The sequence below is a fragment of the Falco punctatus genome, assembly GCF_963210335.1.
Source record: "Falco punctatus genome assembly, chromosome: 14".
Taxonomy (NCBI): Eukaryota; Metazoa; Chordata; class Aves; order Falconiformes; family Falconidae; genus Falco; species Falco punctatus.
This window is the reverse complement of record NC_137594.1, coordinates 2,969,145-2,981,580: the sequence shown is the minus strand read 5'-3', so window position 1 is coordinate 2,981,580 and position 12,436 is coordinate 2,969,145. Positions and strand designations below refer to the sequence as shown.

The following is a 12,436-nucleotide window of genomic DNA, read 5'->3' as shown; positions in this document are numbered from 1 at the left end:
TTTCCAGTCTTGCAAAAGGGAAATCAACTTAATAAAGATCGCATAGATTTTCACAAATATCAAATGGTTGCACGGTAAAATAGAATTAAAGGGTTAAGCAGGAAAGAAACTGATGGGATAGCTGCTTAATATTGAAATAGTTAATGAAGCTACATTAGAGATGCTTGCAAATGCTTTTATCAGGTATAAATTGTTATGTAGGTGGTCAATATTCAGAAGCTGTCATTTGTTCAGCAAGTTTTAGCAAGTGGTTTAATATTAAAAATTTTTTTCACCTCCTTCGCTCTCCTGGTAGCATCTGACAGTTTTTTAGAACTCTTATTTTTAGTGCAACCCTTTCGTTATGCTATTTATTTCCCACTTTCCAAAAAGGGTTCAAATATTGAATAAATAGCTGATATCTAGATCTGTTATTCTTCTTGTACATATATTCCTTAAAATCCTTTTGAGTTGAACCGGTGGTTGTACAGAAAGTATCTCAAAGACTTTCTAACCAACACGCGGTATTGTTACCTAGAAAGCAGCTACAAATGCATCGTGTACAGTCTTAAAGAACTTTTTGGGTTTTTGGTGTCTACTTCATATGGGAAATTAGAATTAAAATTTTTCAAAATTACATCTGTCTGTACCATTGTGATTTCAAAATGTTTTTAGTACACTTTTTCTCCTCCCTAAAAATGAAGTAATAGAACTCAAATTTGATAAAAATTGCATTCTCCAAAGTCTTCTCTCATTTGCAAGTTGAGGGTGAAAGGTCTGGTGATAAACCTTGTTCCATTCTACACATCTTTGCTGGGAGAAAATGTGTTCCCTTGATCCTTCATGAAGTGACTGATGTTTCGTGAGCGTAATGCAGATCCCTCTGCTGCAAAGGAGGCTCATCTGAAAAAGACTACGTTCCGATGTCTGTAAAAGATGTTTGTACTGCTTGTACCCTTCCTCCATGTGTTTGATTCCTGGGACTGGAAGAAGACCTCACAGCTTTTCTCAGTCAGCTGCTCAGCTACCTCTGCAGACCTTTTGAATAGCAGCAGCGGAGCTCATTTGCCCCATTACTTTGTCTTCAGCTTGTGAAAATCAGTGTGGTGCAAGAACTTTGGGTGATACCTGCTCTGAGTTGGTACTAAGTTCATTTCATAGCCGGTGATACTTCGGCTACCTGTGTTTTCTGGAATGTTGGCTTTCCAAAGAAAGTTCCCGTCTTCCCCCCATCACCTTGGATCTTAAATCACTTCTCAGGGAAGGTTCTGTGGGATGTTTAAAAATCACTGTTGTTTCCTGTCTGTTTCCCTGCAGGAGGAATAATACCAGCTCTTGAAATAACACCTTTTATTCAGGAACCAGGCAGGTACTGCACCTTGGTTTTTCTTCTGGGGAGGAAGGGTTTTTTTTCCTTTTCTTTGCCAAATGGCAAAACTGAATGCTGAGCAGTGTGCACGGTGTTTGCGCCAGTAGCACACATTGTACTAGACCTGTCATTGCTGAAGTCTGTATATTACCATGGCTTGTTTGGATTACTGAAGCAGCCTAACATTGTAACGTCCTTGGAGTTTTGTGGTGGAGAATAGGAAACAAAGCACTGAGAATTCAAATATTTAAGCTTGATTGCTTTATAGTCCACTTACATTACAGTATTAAATTTCAAGCAAAGTTTTTCTCTTGCTCATACACTCAGCGTTCTGGTAAGAGCTTTCTGCTTGTGGACAACATGACTATGAATCGGGGTGTAGCTGTAGTTCTGTTCCATTATTTTTCTTATTTGTTTGTTTCAACTAGAAATAGCATGAGTGTAGTTTTTGCTTTTGATTTTACATTTTAAGCAGGAATGTCAGTTTGCTAGGTAGATATGAAAGTACACCAGAGTAGGAAATTCACAGGACCAAACTTACTCTCAGGATAGTTGTTCCTGGTGTAGAAAGGCCCAAGGGTACAACCACCTCTGTAAAGCCATGGGCACGGTGGGTTAGGTGTGACGTTTTAAGGTCTGCTTTGAATCTGATATTGTGGAGCTGCCTTCGTTAATTGCAGTATGCTTTGCAAGCATTCAAGTCATGCTGATGCTCTCACCAAAAAGACATCCTTTCCCAACATCAGCAGGATGTTTTGGAGTTTATTGAGGCACAAAAGGAAAATAGTTCTAGCACTGTGATAGTTTTTGTAAATGCCTTAGATCTGCCTCAGATAATTCTGATTGTGTTAGGCAGTGGTTTGAAATCCTTGAAGTCGACATGAAATACCACAAAAATAGATTGAGGTTAAAAACAAAACAAAACAAACAAAAAAAACGAGTAGTAAATTCTAACTTCAAATGAAGGTACAGTTACCCAAAGTTCAGAGGACATCTAGACTACCTATCTAAAAAAAAATAATTCTAGTCAGGGGTAGAAGTTCCTTGAGGCTGGGAGACACTTTTATGTAAAATAATGTGAAGCTAATTCTGGAAGTTTGTTCTTTGAATTTAAGTACTTGCAGGGTTTTTTTTGAGCTGTTACCAATAAAGATTCTCCATCTAGTGGATGAAAACAATAAAACAACATGACTACATCTGGTTCTGCATACTGCATTTGCTGTCTGGGCAGTGCTTGTTTCGTGTTTGCTGGTTTTCAGCCATACAAACTGTGCCTAGCATTAATGAATGTGTCCTGAATAATTATACCTGTCCTGAATAATTATACCATGAAATATACCAGAAAACTGACCTCTGCTTTAAGGCACTAAATCTGCGAACACTTATATATACCCGGTTCATATGGGTAGTTTCATTGAGTTCAATGGGATTATATGTCTGTAAAATTAAATTCAGACTTTTCTGCAGGTCTAAGCACCTGAAAGTGTACTTGTAATAGGTGTTAACACATCCTTCCTAGCTTGCTTGGGAGTTGTTGCATCAAGGATGTGGCAGTGTGGGTGTTGGCACATGGCGGCAGAAAGTGTTTATACAGGGTTCACAGAGTGAGTTTGTGCTTGAGTTGGTGTGTGTGGCCACAGGCTCAGCGCTGTCATTCTGTGTGCCAGAACGTGTGAAGCTGGTGTGAGCACACTGGAAAGCAGGACAGTGGTATTTCTGTTTCAGTTTGTTGTACGTTGTGTTAGGATTGTGGCCAATGGCACTGTATTAGAAAAGTTAGAAAAAGACATCCAGGCAAAATAATGGTTTGTATCAGGTGGAATGAAGAAAAAAAGAAAAGGGGGGAGGAAATACTTTTAGAAGCAAAACAATAATAATAACAATGTGAGCTTTCATAGCAGTATTTGAGAATTTCTGCCTCCCTGCAAGATCTTGTACTCCAAAGAAATTCCAAGTTCGTTTATTCTTGGACCAGCTGTTACCTTTTTTCTGTTGCTGTCTGTATTTTAACTTGTACTGGAGTCCATCAGCATAGCATCTCTGTGAGTGATATTTATTTTATGTATCTATCTCCAGAACGTTATGGCTGATGTCTGTGCTCCCACAGATAAAGAATGTTTCTGTCATGTTTTGGGAGGATAGACTTTTTTTTTTTTTCTGATCTTTGGCTGAACCAAAGATGCCTGTGTATTATTACACTAATTTCTAAAATTGTTAAACTGAAATGCATATGTAGTTTTACTATGACGTTTATTTAAAACACAATGTTTTTACTTGCCTTTTAAGGTGGATTGAGAGTAAGGATGACAGCTAAACAGATGCAAAGAAAGATTAGAATATTCTCCTTTTGTTTTTAGTACTATTAAAGTGTAAATTCTGATCTCTTCCTCCCCTCAGTTCCTCCCCTTGAAAATGGTTTTCAACTTCATATACTGATAGACTGCAGCTCCAGAGAGTTGGAGCATAAGGGAGGCTGGTAGCTCTTGTATTTACAGTGCATTTAAGCCTACATGCTATTAAATTGTTGCTTTTGGTTATGTTACTCCTCACTTGTTACACTGTGTTAACATTTGCACAGATGTGGTTGGTTGGGGAATTATTAATTAGTGTAGGAAGGCTCTGCTCCAGCTGCCAACTGAAGTGACTTTATCTTAGAGAGAAAGCCAGACTTTGGGATTACAAAAATGTTGCAAGTCACAGAGCAAGACTAAAAGGGCATTGTCAGGTTCTGAACCTTGTAGTACCCATTAATAACTTCATGTATTGAATTACATGAGCGTTTCCCAGTTTGTTCCATGGGACCACGCAGAGATCTTTCCTGGGAAGACACAGCAGACTTGTTGATGCAGATCCGTTGCCAGGTCAGCCAGGGCTGTAACCTGAGTGTGCAGGTTATTCTTTTAAGATTATGCTGTGAAAAATTTTGTTTTGTACTTGGAGTGCCTTTTTGCTGGTTTTGTGTAATTTGCTTCCCGAGTGGATTTAACTGAGCTGCACAAAGGCATTCTTGGTGTGGATTATTCTTTGCACAGAGACTGAAAGCCCAGTGCTCCTTCTGAGCTCGTTCCCTGAAGGGACAGGAACTCTGGGAAGTTGAACTGACTTAACTAAAGCGGTAAAGTTAATGAGTGTTACACCCTCTGTGGATCTTCGCTTTCGGAGGGTGCGTGGTCTATGTACTGTAATCCCTTTACAGCATAAGGTCATTTTACTTCTGCACAAAGTTGTCCTCATAGAGGATTAATGCCCTTGCATGCATCAAATACATTCTTATCATTAGGCTTGCCCTTGCAGCCCAGCTGGTTTGCTGTTTTGGAAGACTTTTTTTAAAGTGTTGGCAAATTGTAGCTCTTTGCAAGACAAGGACCTTTGTTTGTCCCAGTCATGGTAGATATTAGGCTCAGAAAAATGGGCTGATTGGCTAACAGTGGTTGTATAGAGGAGAAAATATATTTGTAACAGAAATTACATATTTGAAAATTGGCCTTAATTGATTTAAAGGAAGAACGAAGAGGAAAAACATTTCATAGACTCATAGAATGGTTTGGGTTGGAAGTGACCTTAAAGATTTGGGGCTTTTGGGTTGGGCAAAGTAAAATGGCATTCTTCAGCTTTTTCACACAATTGGGACTAAATTTTTGTCATAGTGCAAGCTGAAGTTTACGAGATGTTTTTTTCCTTCATCAGTGTATAGCACTGAGAAATAGTGATTAGCTGCCAGAGTAAGAGAAGTTCACTTAAACACCCTAAGTAGACTAGAGCTCTGGAAAATTTTTTTAAAAAAATATATTGTTTACCCTCCCTAATTAGTATGAGAGAGAAGAATTTTTGTGCATGTTTTTATATGTTAACAAGGCATTGGATGTTTTTGATTATACACTTTGGAATGATGCCCTGTGACTTTGTGAAGCCATCAGATATTTCAGTAAATAGGTTTGTTTACAAGGGACTGCTCAGAAGAATTATTCTGAATTAATGTTTTAAAATAGATTAATTAATTGCATTAAACATGTGTGTGGAAAAGCTAATCTAGAGTTCAGGTGAATTTAATTTAGTTGCTTACAAATACTAATTTCCTAAATTAAACAAAGGCTACTTTGATTCTGTGGTAAGTGTATCAATTCTGAGTAAGAGTATTGGCAGAGACATTTAGTGCACTTTATCTAATCTGCTTTAAATTTATACATTTAGCTGTCTCTGATCACTTTTTCTGAGTGTTCCAGTACCAGAACCACCTCCTTGCAAGTGGCTATAGGGATGCTCTAGGCACTTTGCTCCCCTTTTTGGCTTTGATTCTGAATATGAAATGCCAAGAACAGGGAGGAGTGTTTGTATTCACTTTCAACTCAATACATAAACAGGGAAATTGATATTTTTAAAATTTTGATGAGTAATGAAATAGGCTATATATTTTTAGAAGATTTAGTTCTGTTTCTCCATATTGATGCTTGTTGTGTCTTGAAATCTTAGGGCTGTTTTCTCAAATTTTGAAAAAAGATGTTACCTTTGGGAGGTAATAAGGGGCTAATGCAGTATGTTTGCTATGTGTGATTATTTCCATTATTCACTGTGATTAAAGCATGAGACAATTTTTAGTTTGTGCTGCTTTATACAACAGGAGTGGGCTTCTGGTGGCTTTATTAGGCCAGGTTTACCACAGTAGTGCCTGGGCTGGGGAAAGAGTGGACAGTAAAAGAGCTGATCCGTCAGCTACGTGCTGCAAGAGGTCTGAAGGGTTTAGAAGCATCTGAGGTAACTGAGAACTGAAGGCACCCGGGGCTGAAGCGGTAATGGAGGTGGGAGAAAATCACATCACTCTGATACACACCATAAGCTGTTTTTCAGTTTTGGCGTTGGGTAGGACTTGAAGCAGTCTCTTCCAACCCCCCAAAAAAGCCCTCCAGGCGAAGTGATGAGTGCAGTGTAGATCCACCTAAAAGCTCAGCTGGAGTCAGTTTGAGTTTGGCTGGCCAAGGCCTCCTGTAGTGTATGTGTTAATGAGATATTTTCCATTGTCTGGTTATCAGCTGTCTTCCCATACCCCTCCCTCAGATAATAGCAAATTGGCTATAAAATACTGCTCTGTTGATCCAACTTCCATATGCTGCTTGGGGGAGAAGTGGGCATATCTCGTGTCCCTGTTGTAGTTTATCCTCAGCTTCCTGGCTTTCTGTTAGTATTTCTTTCTTATAGCTAAATGTTTGCTCCAGGTAATATTTCAGCATTGGCGGCTTAATGCCAGTGTACATATATGTAATTTAGATTTAATGAGGACTAGGGTTTCAGCCAGAAGAAAGAAAGGAGAAAAAAAAAAAAAGAAAACAAAAGATGCTTGGGAACATATAGCAAACTTCAGGCAAAGTAGTGTTTTACAGGAGGAAATGGTGGTAAATACTTCACTGAGTAGAGTATGTGGTAACTGTATTGGCAAAGTTATTCTGAATTTGTTTACTGAGGCTTTTTAAAGCTGATAAACTAATCTAATGCTGTTAATTTTTATCGGGCTTTTAGTCTTGGTTCTGAAAGGAAAGTTAGACCACTGCTAAAATTTTCTATTATAAGTTGAAATTCTGAATGTGGAAGATGGCCATGTTATTAGAGTTGTTGGTTGCAGTACCCAGTGGGCGTTGGTTTCCTAATCCACATGTCTAGTGTTAATAACAAATTTGTTTGTTTTCCCCTTATGTTTTGATACAGGAGCTCGCTGTGTCTGGTGACAGCAGAAGTGTATTTTGTTCTGCCTGTTGAGAAGGCAAAAATGTGTTCCATCAGGATATTGGCTAATTGCCTATAAGCTGTGTCTTAACACTGAAATTGTAATAAAATTTGTTTAAATGGAAATAAATACTAACGTTATGAAGATACATTGCTGTGTATGTGTAGTAGCTGTTCTACCAGTCATAGTTTGGTGGTTATGCCTGTGTTTTAAGGCTCCGTGACAGAATATTCCGGTGGTAGTTTTCTGATGTGAGATTGAATACTTTCAGACTATGACCCATGAGAGCTGGAGAGCAGATGTCAGAAATGTGAAATTATTTTTTGTTTGTGTTGAAGAAAGGTTGAATTTCAGTGATTTTTTTCTATAATGAATTTTGGAAGGCTAAATATGTGCATCACATGAAGTATTAAAGTGGATTTAAACAAAAGCATTGCAAATCCTTTGGAATGTTTTATAAAATATTGATGTATTTGTAGCTATAACTGGTTTAAATGCAACGTGAAGTATCAGGGAAATCTTGATTTGTGTAAATAGACAGTTTTAAAAGTTGGGTTTTGTTCTAGTTTGTCCTTTTTTAGTGTTTGGAGTGGTGGATGTCTTCCTTCAAGTTAAGGGCAGGGTTCTTAATATTACTAGCAGTATGTAACATTATGAAACAGTAACTGTAGCACAGCTGTTTTATTATGTTAAGCCTGGCTGGTTACCAGGATTTCTCAGAAATGGCAAATACAATTTGCCAAAATGGCATCCATATGCACTAATGTATTGCCAGTTTTTTTGGGCGTGCTGCCACAGTCTGTGCTGTCCCAACAGTTTTTCACCATGATCAGAATTTCAAATGACTCAGTATTGGCAGTGCTGGTATTTTGAGTAAACAATTCTGATGTGTGGGGAGTCCTCCTCCTGAGATGGGCTTTCGCAGTGTGCAGCGGTTGCTCGGGCCAGTCTCAAAATTCTTCTGTAGGTTGTGTTGCTCTCTTCAAAAATCTGTACTCCACCTGTCTGGCTTCATGGCTTTCTTGCACTCGAGTGGAAGAGGGAAAGAGGAAAATAGGAAAATCTGTATGCATAGTTGGCTTTGATTGATTGTCAGCATTAAGGGATGAATTACCATTTCCATTGGTAAACCTCAAATTACCTCCGAAGTGTTTTTTGCTTCAGGTTAAAAAGGAAAAAAATGGGCCGATCCCTCAGTATTCAGTGTCTATCCCTTTGTAAACTGTGGGAAAGCACAGATATGAATGGTTCCAGTGTTTTTAATTCAATTTTACAGGCTGAAGATTTCTCTTAAAACACTAATAAATAACCTTGACAGAGAATTCCAAGGGAGCAGGGCTGAGAAATATTTTGGCTTTAAAATCAGGACCATATTCTGAAAATGGTTTAATTAGAGCTGAGCTGTAGAAAAACCAGGCAAGTTCAATAGCCAAGTAACAAAAAGTCAAGTTTTACTCTAAGTCTAGTTACAATTGTCTGCAAGGAAGTTCCCTGTCCTCACTGAAAGTTTATGAAGATTTTAGAGGCCTGTTAAGATTCATACATGTAAGGATCCTGTGTGGACGTAGGTCTGTACAGAATGCAGTAATTGCAAATCTAACATAGCTTGGGAGCTTCATATGCTTTTGCAATCTCAAGACTATATTTTTACCAGCCAGTTCTAAATCTAGTTCTTTTTTGTTAATGTTTTCTTCAAAATGTTTACCTTCAGATGAAAGGCTGTTAGAACCTTTAGGTCTGCACTAAAGTCTGATCACTTCCAAGACCGAAGTAATAGTTTGTAAATTAAACCCCTGCAATTTATCAATGGTCTTGTATGCTCTTAAAACTTCTAAAAAAAAATAATATCGATTTTAAAGAAAAAAAATTATTTTGTATTTCGTACTGATGAGCTGTCAGATCTCTGAAGCTAAACGTTCTCTTGATCCTTTTGGAAAATGCAGAAAGGTGGATCAGCAAGGAAAGCTTGAGGTCCTGTCTCAGTCCTAGTGTAGAAAGATTTACTCATAGAGGTGATGCAGGTAGTTCTGTCCTTTGCTCTTTGATGAGGCTAGTGAATAAAGTAGCAGTTGATACCACTGAATGATCACTTTGTAGTTTGGTTGCTCCTGTTGGGAACTGCATCTGCTTTTATAGAGGAAGAGTGAAGAAATCAAGGCAATACTGACATATCAAGTATGTCTGTATTAACACTCTTCTTGCTGCTGTTTTTCAGGATTGCATGACTTGTAAAATTCCTTACTTGTGGACCTGCAGTGGTGTTTGACTGGATATTGCTGCCTGGTCCTGAATGATGTCAGAACAGGATTTGGCAGATGTTGTTCAGATTGCTGTTGAGGACTTGACTCCAGATAACCCAGGTACAGTAGAGATTGTAGCGATGGCATGAGAAAGATCATTTATAATATTGCCAGTTAACAAGGTGGAAATCACTGTTGAGCTTTCCTTAAAAAATATAAAGCAGTGCTGCAGATTTTTTTGAGGTGCTTCTTAAGACTACATACAGGGTTTTCAATAGCTTAACTTGTATAACTTCAATACCTTTTAGATCAGTGGTTTTTTTTATTTATTATTTTATTTTACTTTTCTTTTAAAGGCTTTATTGCCTGGGGCTTTTTTTGAGCAGGGATGGACTAGTCCCAAAAACTTTGAAAGAAATACGGCCTCCTGCAATCTTTTCTCCAGACCAAACACATGTTTTAGGCTTTCCTTCAAGTGAAAACTATCATCCATCTATTATGAATGGATATTCGCTTGTAAAATAGTTACTCTCATACATTATTAACATTCTTTGTACATACAGCAATTACAATAAAATTGAAAAACAATTCTGAAAGCAAATATTGTGACACCTCTTGCTTAGAACTTGACCTACTAAGTGAAAGCCTGTTGAGATCGGCTCTAGACGTTGATCTTACGCTGCCATTACACGTAAGTGACTGCAAGAACAGTAACTACAGTTACGGAAAATAGAAACACATATCAAAAAAACTATGATGCAAAATGGAAAAGTTGCTTCAGAAATGTTCCCAAAGAGCTGGAGGAGAAGCGGGGACCTGCCTGTCCTAGTAGCTTGGTGTTCAAGATTGTCAGCTGTGGTATGGTCAACCTTACACAAGTCTTCCTTTGCTCAGTTGGGTAAAGGAACTTGAACCTGGTCCAAGGTGATGCTGTGACCGGGAAGCTGTTCAGGGCTCTACCTCTGGATTTTTATCAGCCAGGTCTTCCAGTTCTAAATTCCAATTCTAAATTCTTTTTTGTTAATGTTTTCTTCAAAATGTTTATCTTTAGATGAAAGGCTGTTAGAACCTATAGGCCTGCATATGTAAGTATCTATTTTGGAACTTACTAATTCTTTTTATTGTTTTATGTAAACATGAGGGTTGAGAAACCTGTAGTGTCTGTCAAAGCAGAACAGCCAATGTGGCAACTCTGCTATGTCGTGGTAAGTTCCTTATAAAAAATAACCAAGGTAACGCTTCAGAGTTAAATCTTCAGTGCATTTGAAACAGTTTTAGGTTTGGATAAATGTTTTTTTGAGAAGCAGTAAACCATTGCCATATGTTCAAGAGAAAACCCAAGTGTAAATGAATACATACGGTATGTTAATTAAATGCCTTTTACATTTGTTTGTTTTATCCATTTAATGTATCTTCCATTTGAGCCTTGTCCTCTTGTGTTATAAACTATGGCAATGTTTATTTTTCTTTGCAGTTGTGTTGGAGAATCATGAAGTAACAGATGATGATGTAGAGCCTGCTCTGAAACGTCAGCGTATAGAAATTAACTGCCAAGATCCCTCTATTAAGGTTATGATAATGCCTTTTTCTCTTTTTATCTGTAACACCAATGAAGTTAGCTTTCTTAGTGAAATACATTAAAAGAGAAGAATGTAAAACAAACTGTTTATATGTAATGCTGGAATTATTCATAACCTTCTTGTAAATGTTTCTTCATTTTTGTGCATAATGATTGCCTAATTTTTCAATGTAAAATCAGTAACAAAAAATTTATATGCAGTATAAAACGTCATCAGAATTAATTCCAGTGACTCAAACATCACTATTGGTACATTTTTTGAAAAGTGAATAAAGTTGGCCTACAAGATAAACTTGAGCATGTGATTATATTAGAATTTTTAGATTCTTTCAGCATATTTGAAATTATTATTTTAAAACAACATTCTCCTAATAGTTAAACCATATTTGGTTCAGGCTCAGTAGCTCAGGCTTTTCTGTACTTGCAGAACTTCCCCCACTGTTCTTACCAGTGTGCTTTAGGTGGTGTGTTTTTTTTTTTCTCTTGGAGCATAAGTATATGGGTAGTATTTTATTGCCACACACGTTACGTAGTGTCTAATTCTATATTTTTGAAATGGCCATATAAACTGTAGTTCTGTACTGAAAGAGCAGCGGGGGAGCAGCACTGTAAACCAGCTTGATGAGGTGTGTGGCTTGTGATGGAGGGCCACAAGATGGCACAGTTGCTGTTTGCAAAGGACAAAGCAACATTACCCTTTAATGGCCTATTTTTCCCAAGAGAAACCAAGTAGAATATGCTTTCTTTTGAATGAAATTGCTTAGGAAAACAGATTTTATTTATTTGCTTTTCTTGATTCGCTGCTCAGGGGAAAATGTAAGTGAGTGGCATTAATTGTCTCTGAGGTTATTTGTGTTGATATAATTTCCACTGTAATCATCTGAATTTATTTGTTTGGGCAGGAAAAAAAACCTTATTTAACTTTATCCAGGAGGATGTGTTCATAGATTTATAATCCTTTTGTTTTTATGTGTATCAAATGAAAAGCTTTGGCATGTCATTTTAAATGATTTTGTGGTGTATGAAATCATACTAACAAAGTGCTTAGGTGAAAATGTGTTTGGCTCAGATGCTTTTGGCTTCTAAATAAAGATCTGGAAGAATCTGAGAATGCTAAAATGCTCCTGGATGTCATCAGTTTTGTACGTGGCTGAATTTTGTCACTAGGCACACTGTTAGTTCCTTTAGAATTGTTTTCCAGTCACATTTATCTGGAGCTTCCTTACGTGTATGTTGCTGAAGATAAATGTCTAAGTCTTTAAAATCGGTTTCTTTTGCATTCTCCCCTTTCTAGTCATTCCTGTATTCCATTAATCAGACAATATGCCTGCGGTTGGATAGCATTGAGGCAAAGTTGCTGGCACTAGAGGCTACCTGTAAATCATTGGAAGAGAAGTTGGATCTTGTCATGAACAAACAGCATAGCCCCATCCAAGTCCCCATGGTGGCAGGTTCTCCTCTTGGCGCTACACAGACGTGCAATAAAGTACGATGGTAAGAAAAGAACAGATTACTCGTCAATGTGCTTTTTAAAACAAAGTAGATCCATTTCT

General features: G+C 37.6%; 1 protein-coding gene across 6 annotated transcripts in view; it reads left to right on the top strand.

The window, feature by feature from the left end:
• Nucleotides 1-12,436, top strand: part of BANP (BTG3 associated nuclear protein) — a 152,533-nt gene that overhangs the window by 5,535 nt on the left and 134,562 nt on the right. For 5 of the 6 annotated variants that reach the window (XM_080410658.1, XM_080410657.1, XM_080410656.1 and 2 more), the window contains exons 2-4: nt 9,280-9,424; nt 10,779-10,873; nt 12,178-12,377. In XM_080410658.1, the coding sequence (XP_080266784.1) occupies nt 9,355-9,424; nt 10,779-10,873; nt 12,178-12,377 (365 nt within the window). In that variant the 5' untranslated portion in view covers nt 9,280-9,354. Of the gene's footprint in view, nt 1-1,296; nt 1,349-9,279; nt 9,425-10,778; nt 10,874-12,177; nt 12,378-12,436 lie in introns of all 6 variants that reach the window. The other variant, XM_080410655.1, reaches the window with a different exon arrangement.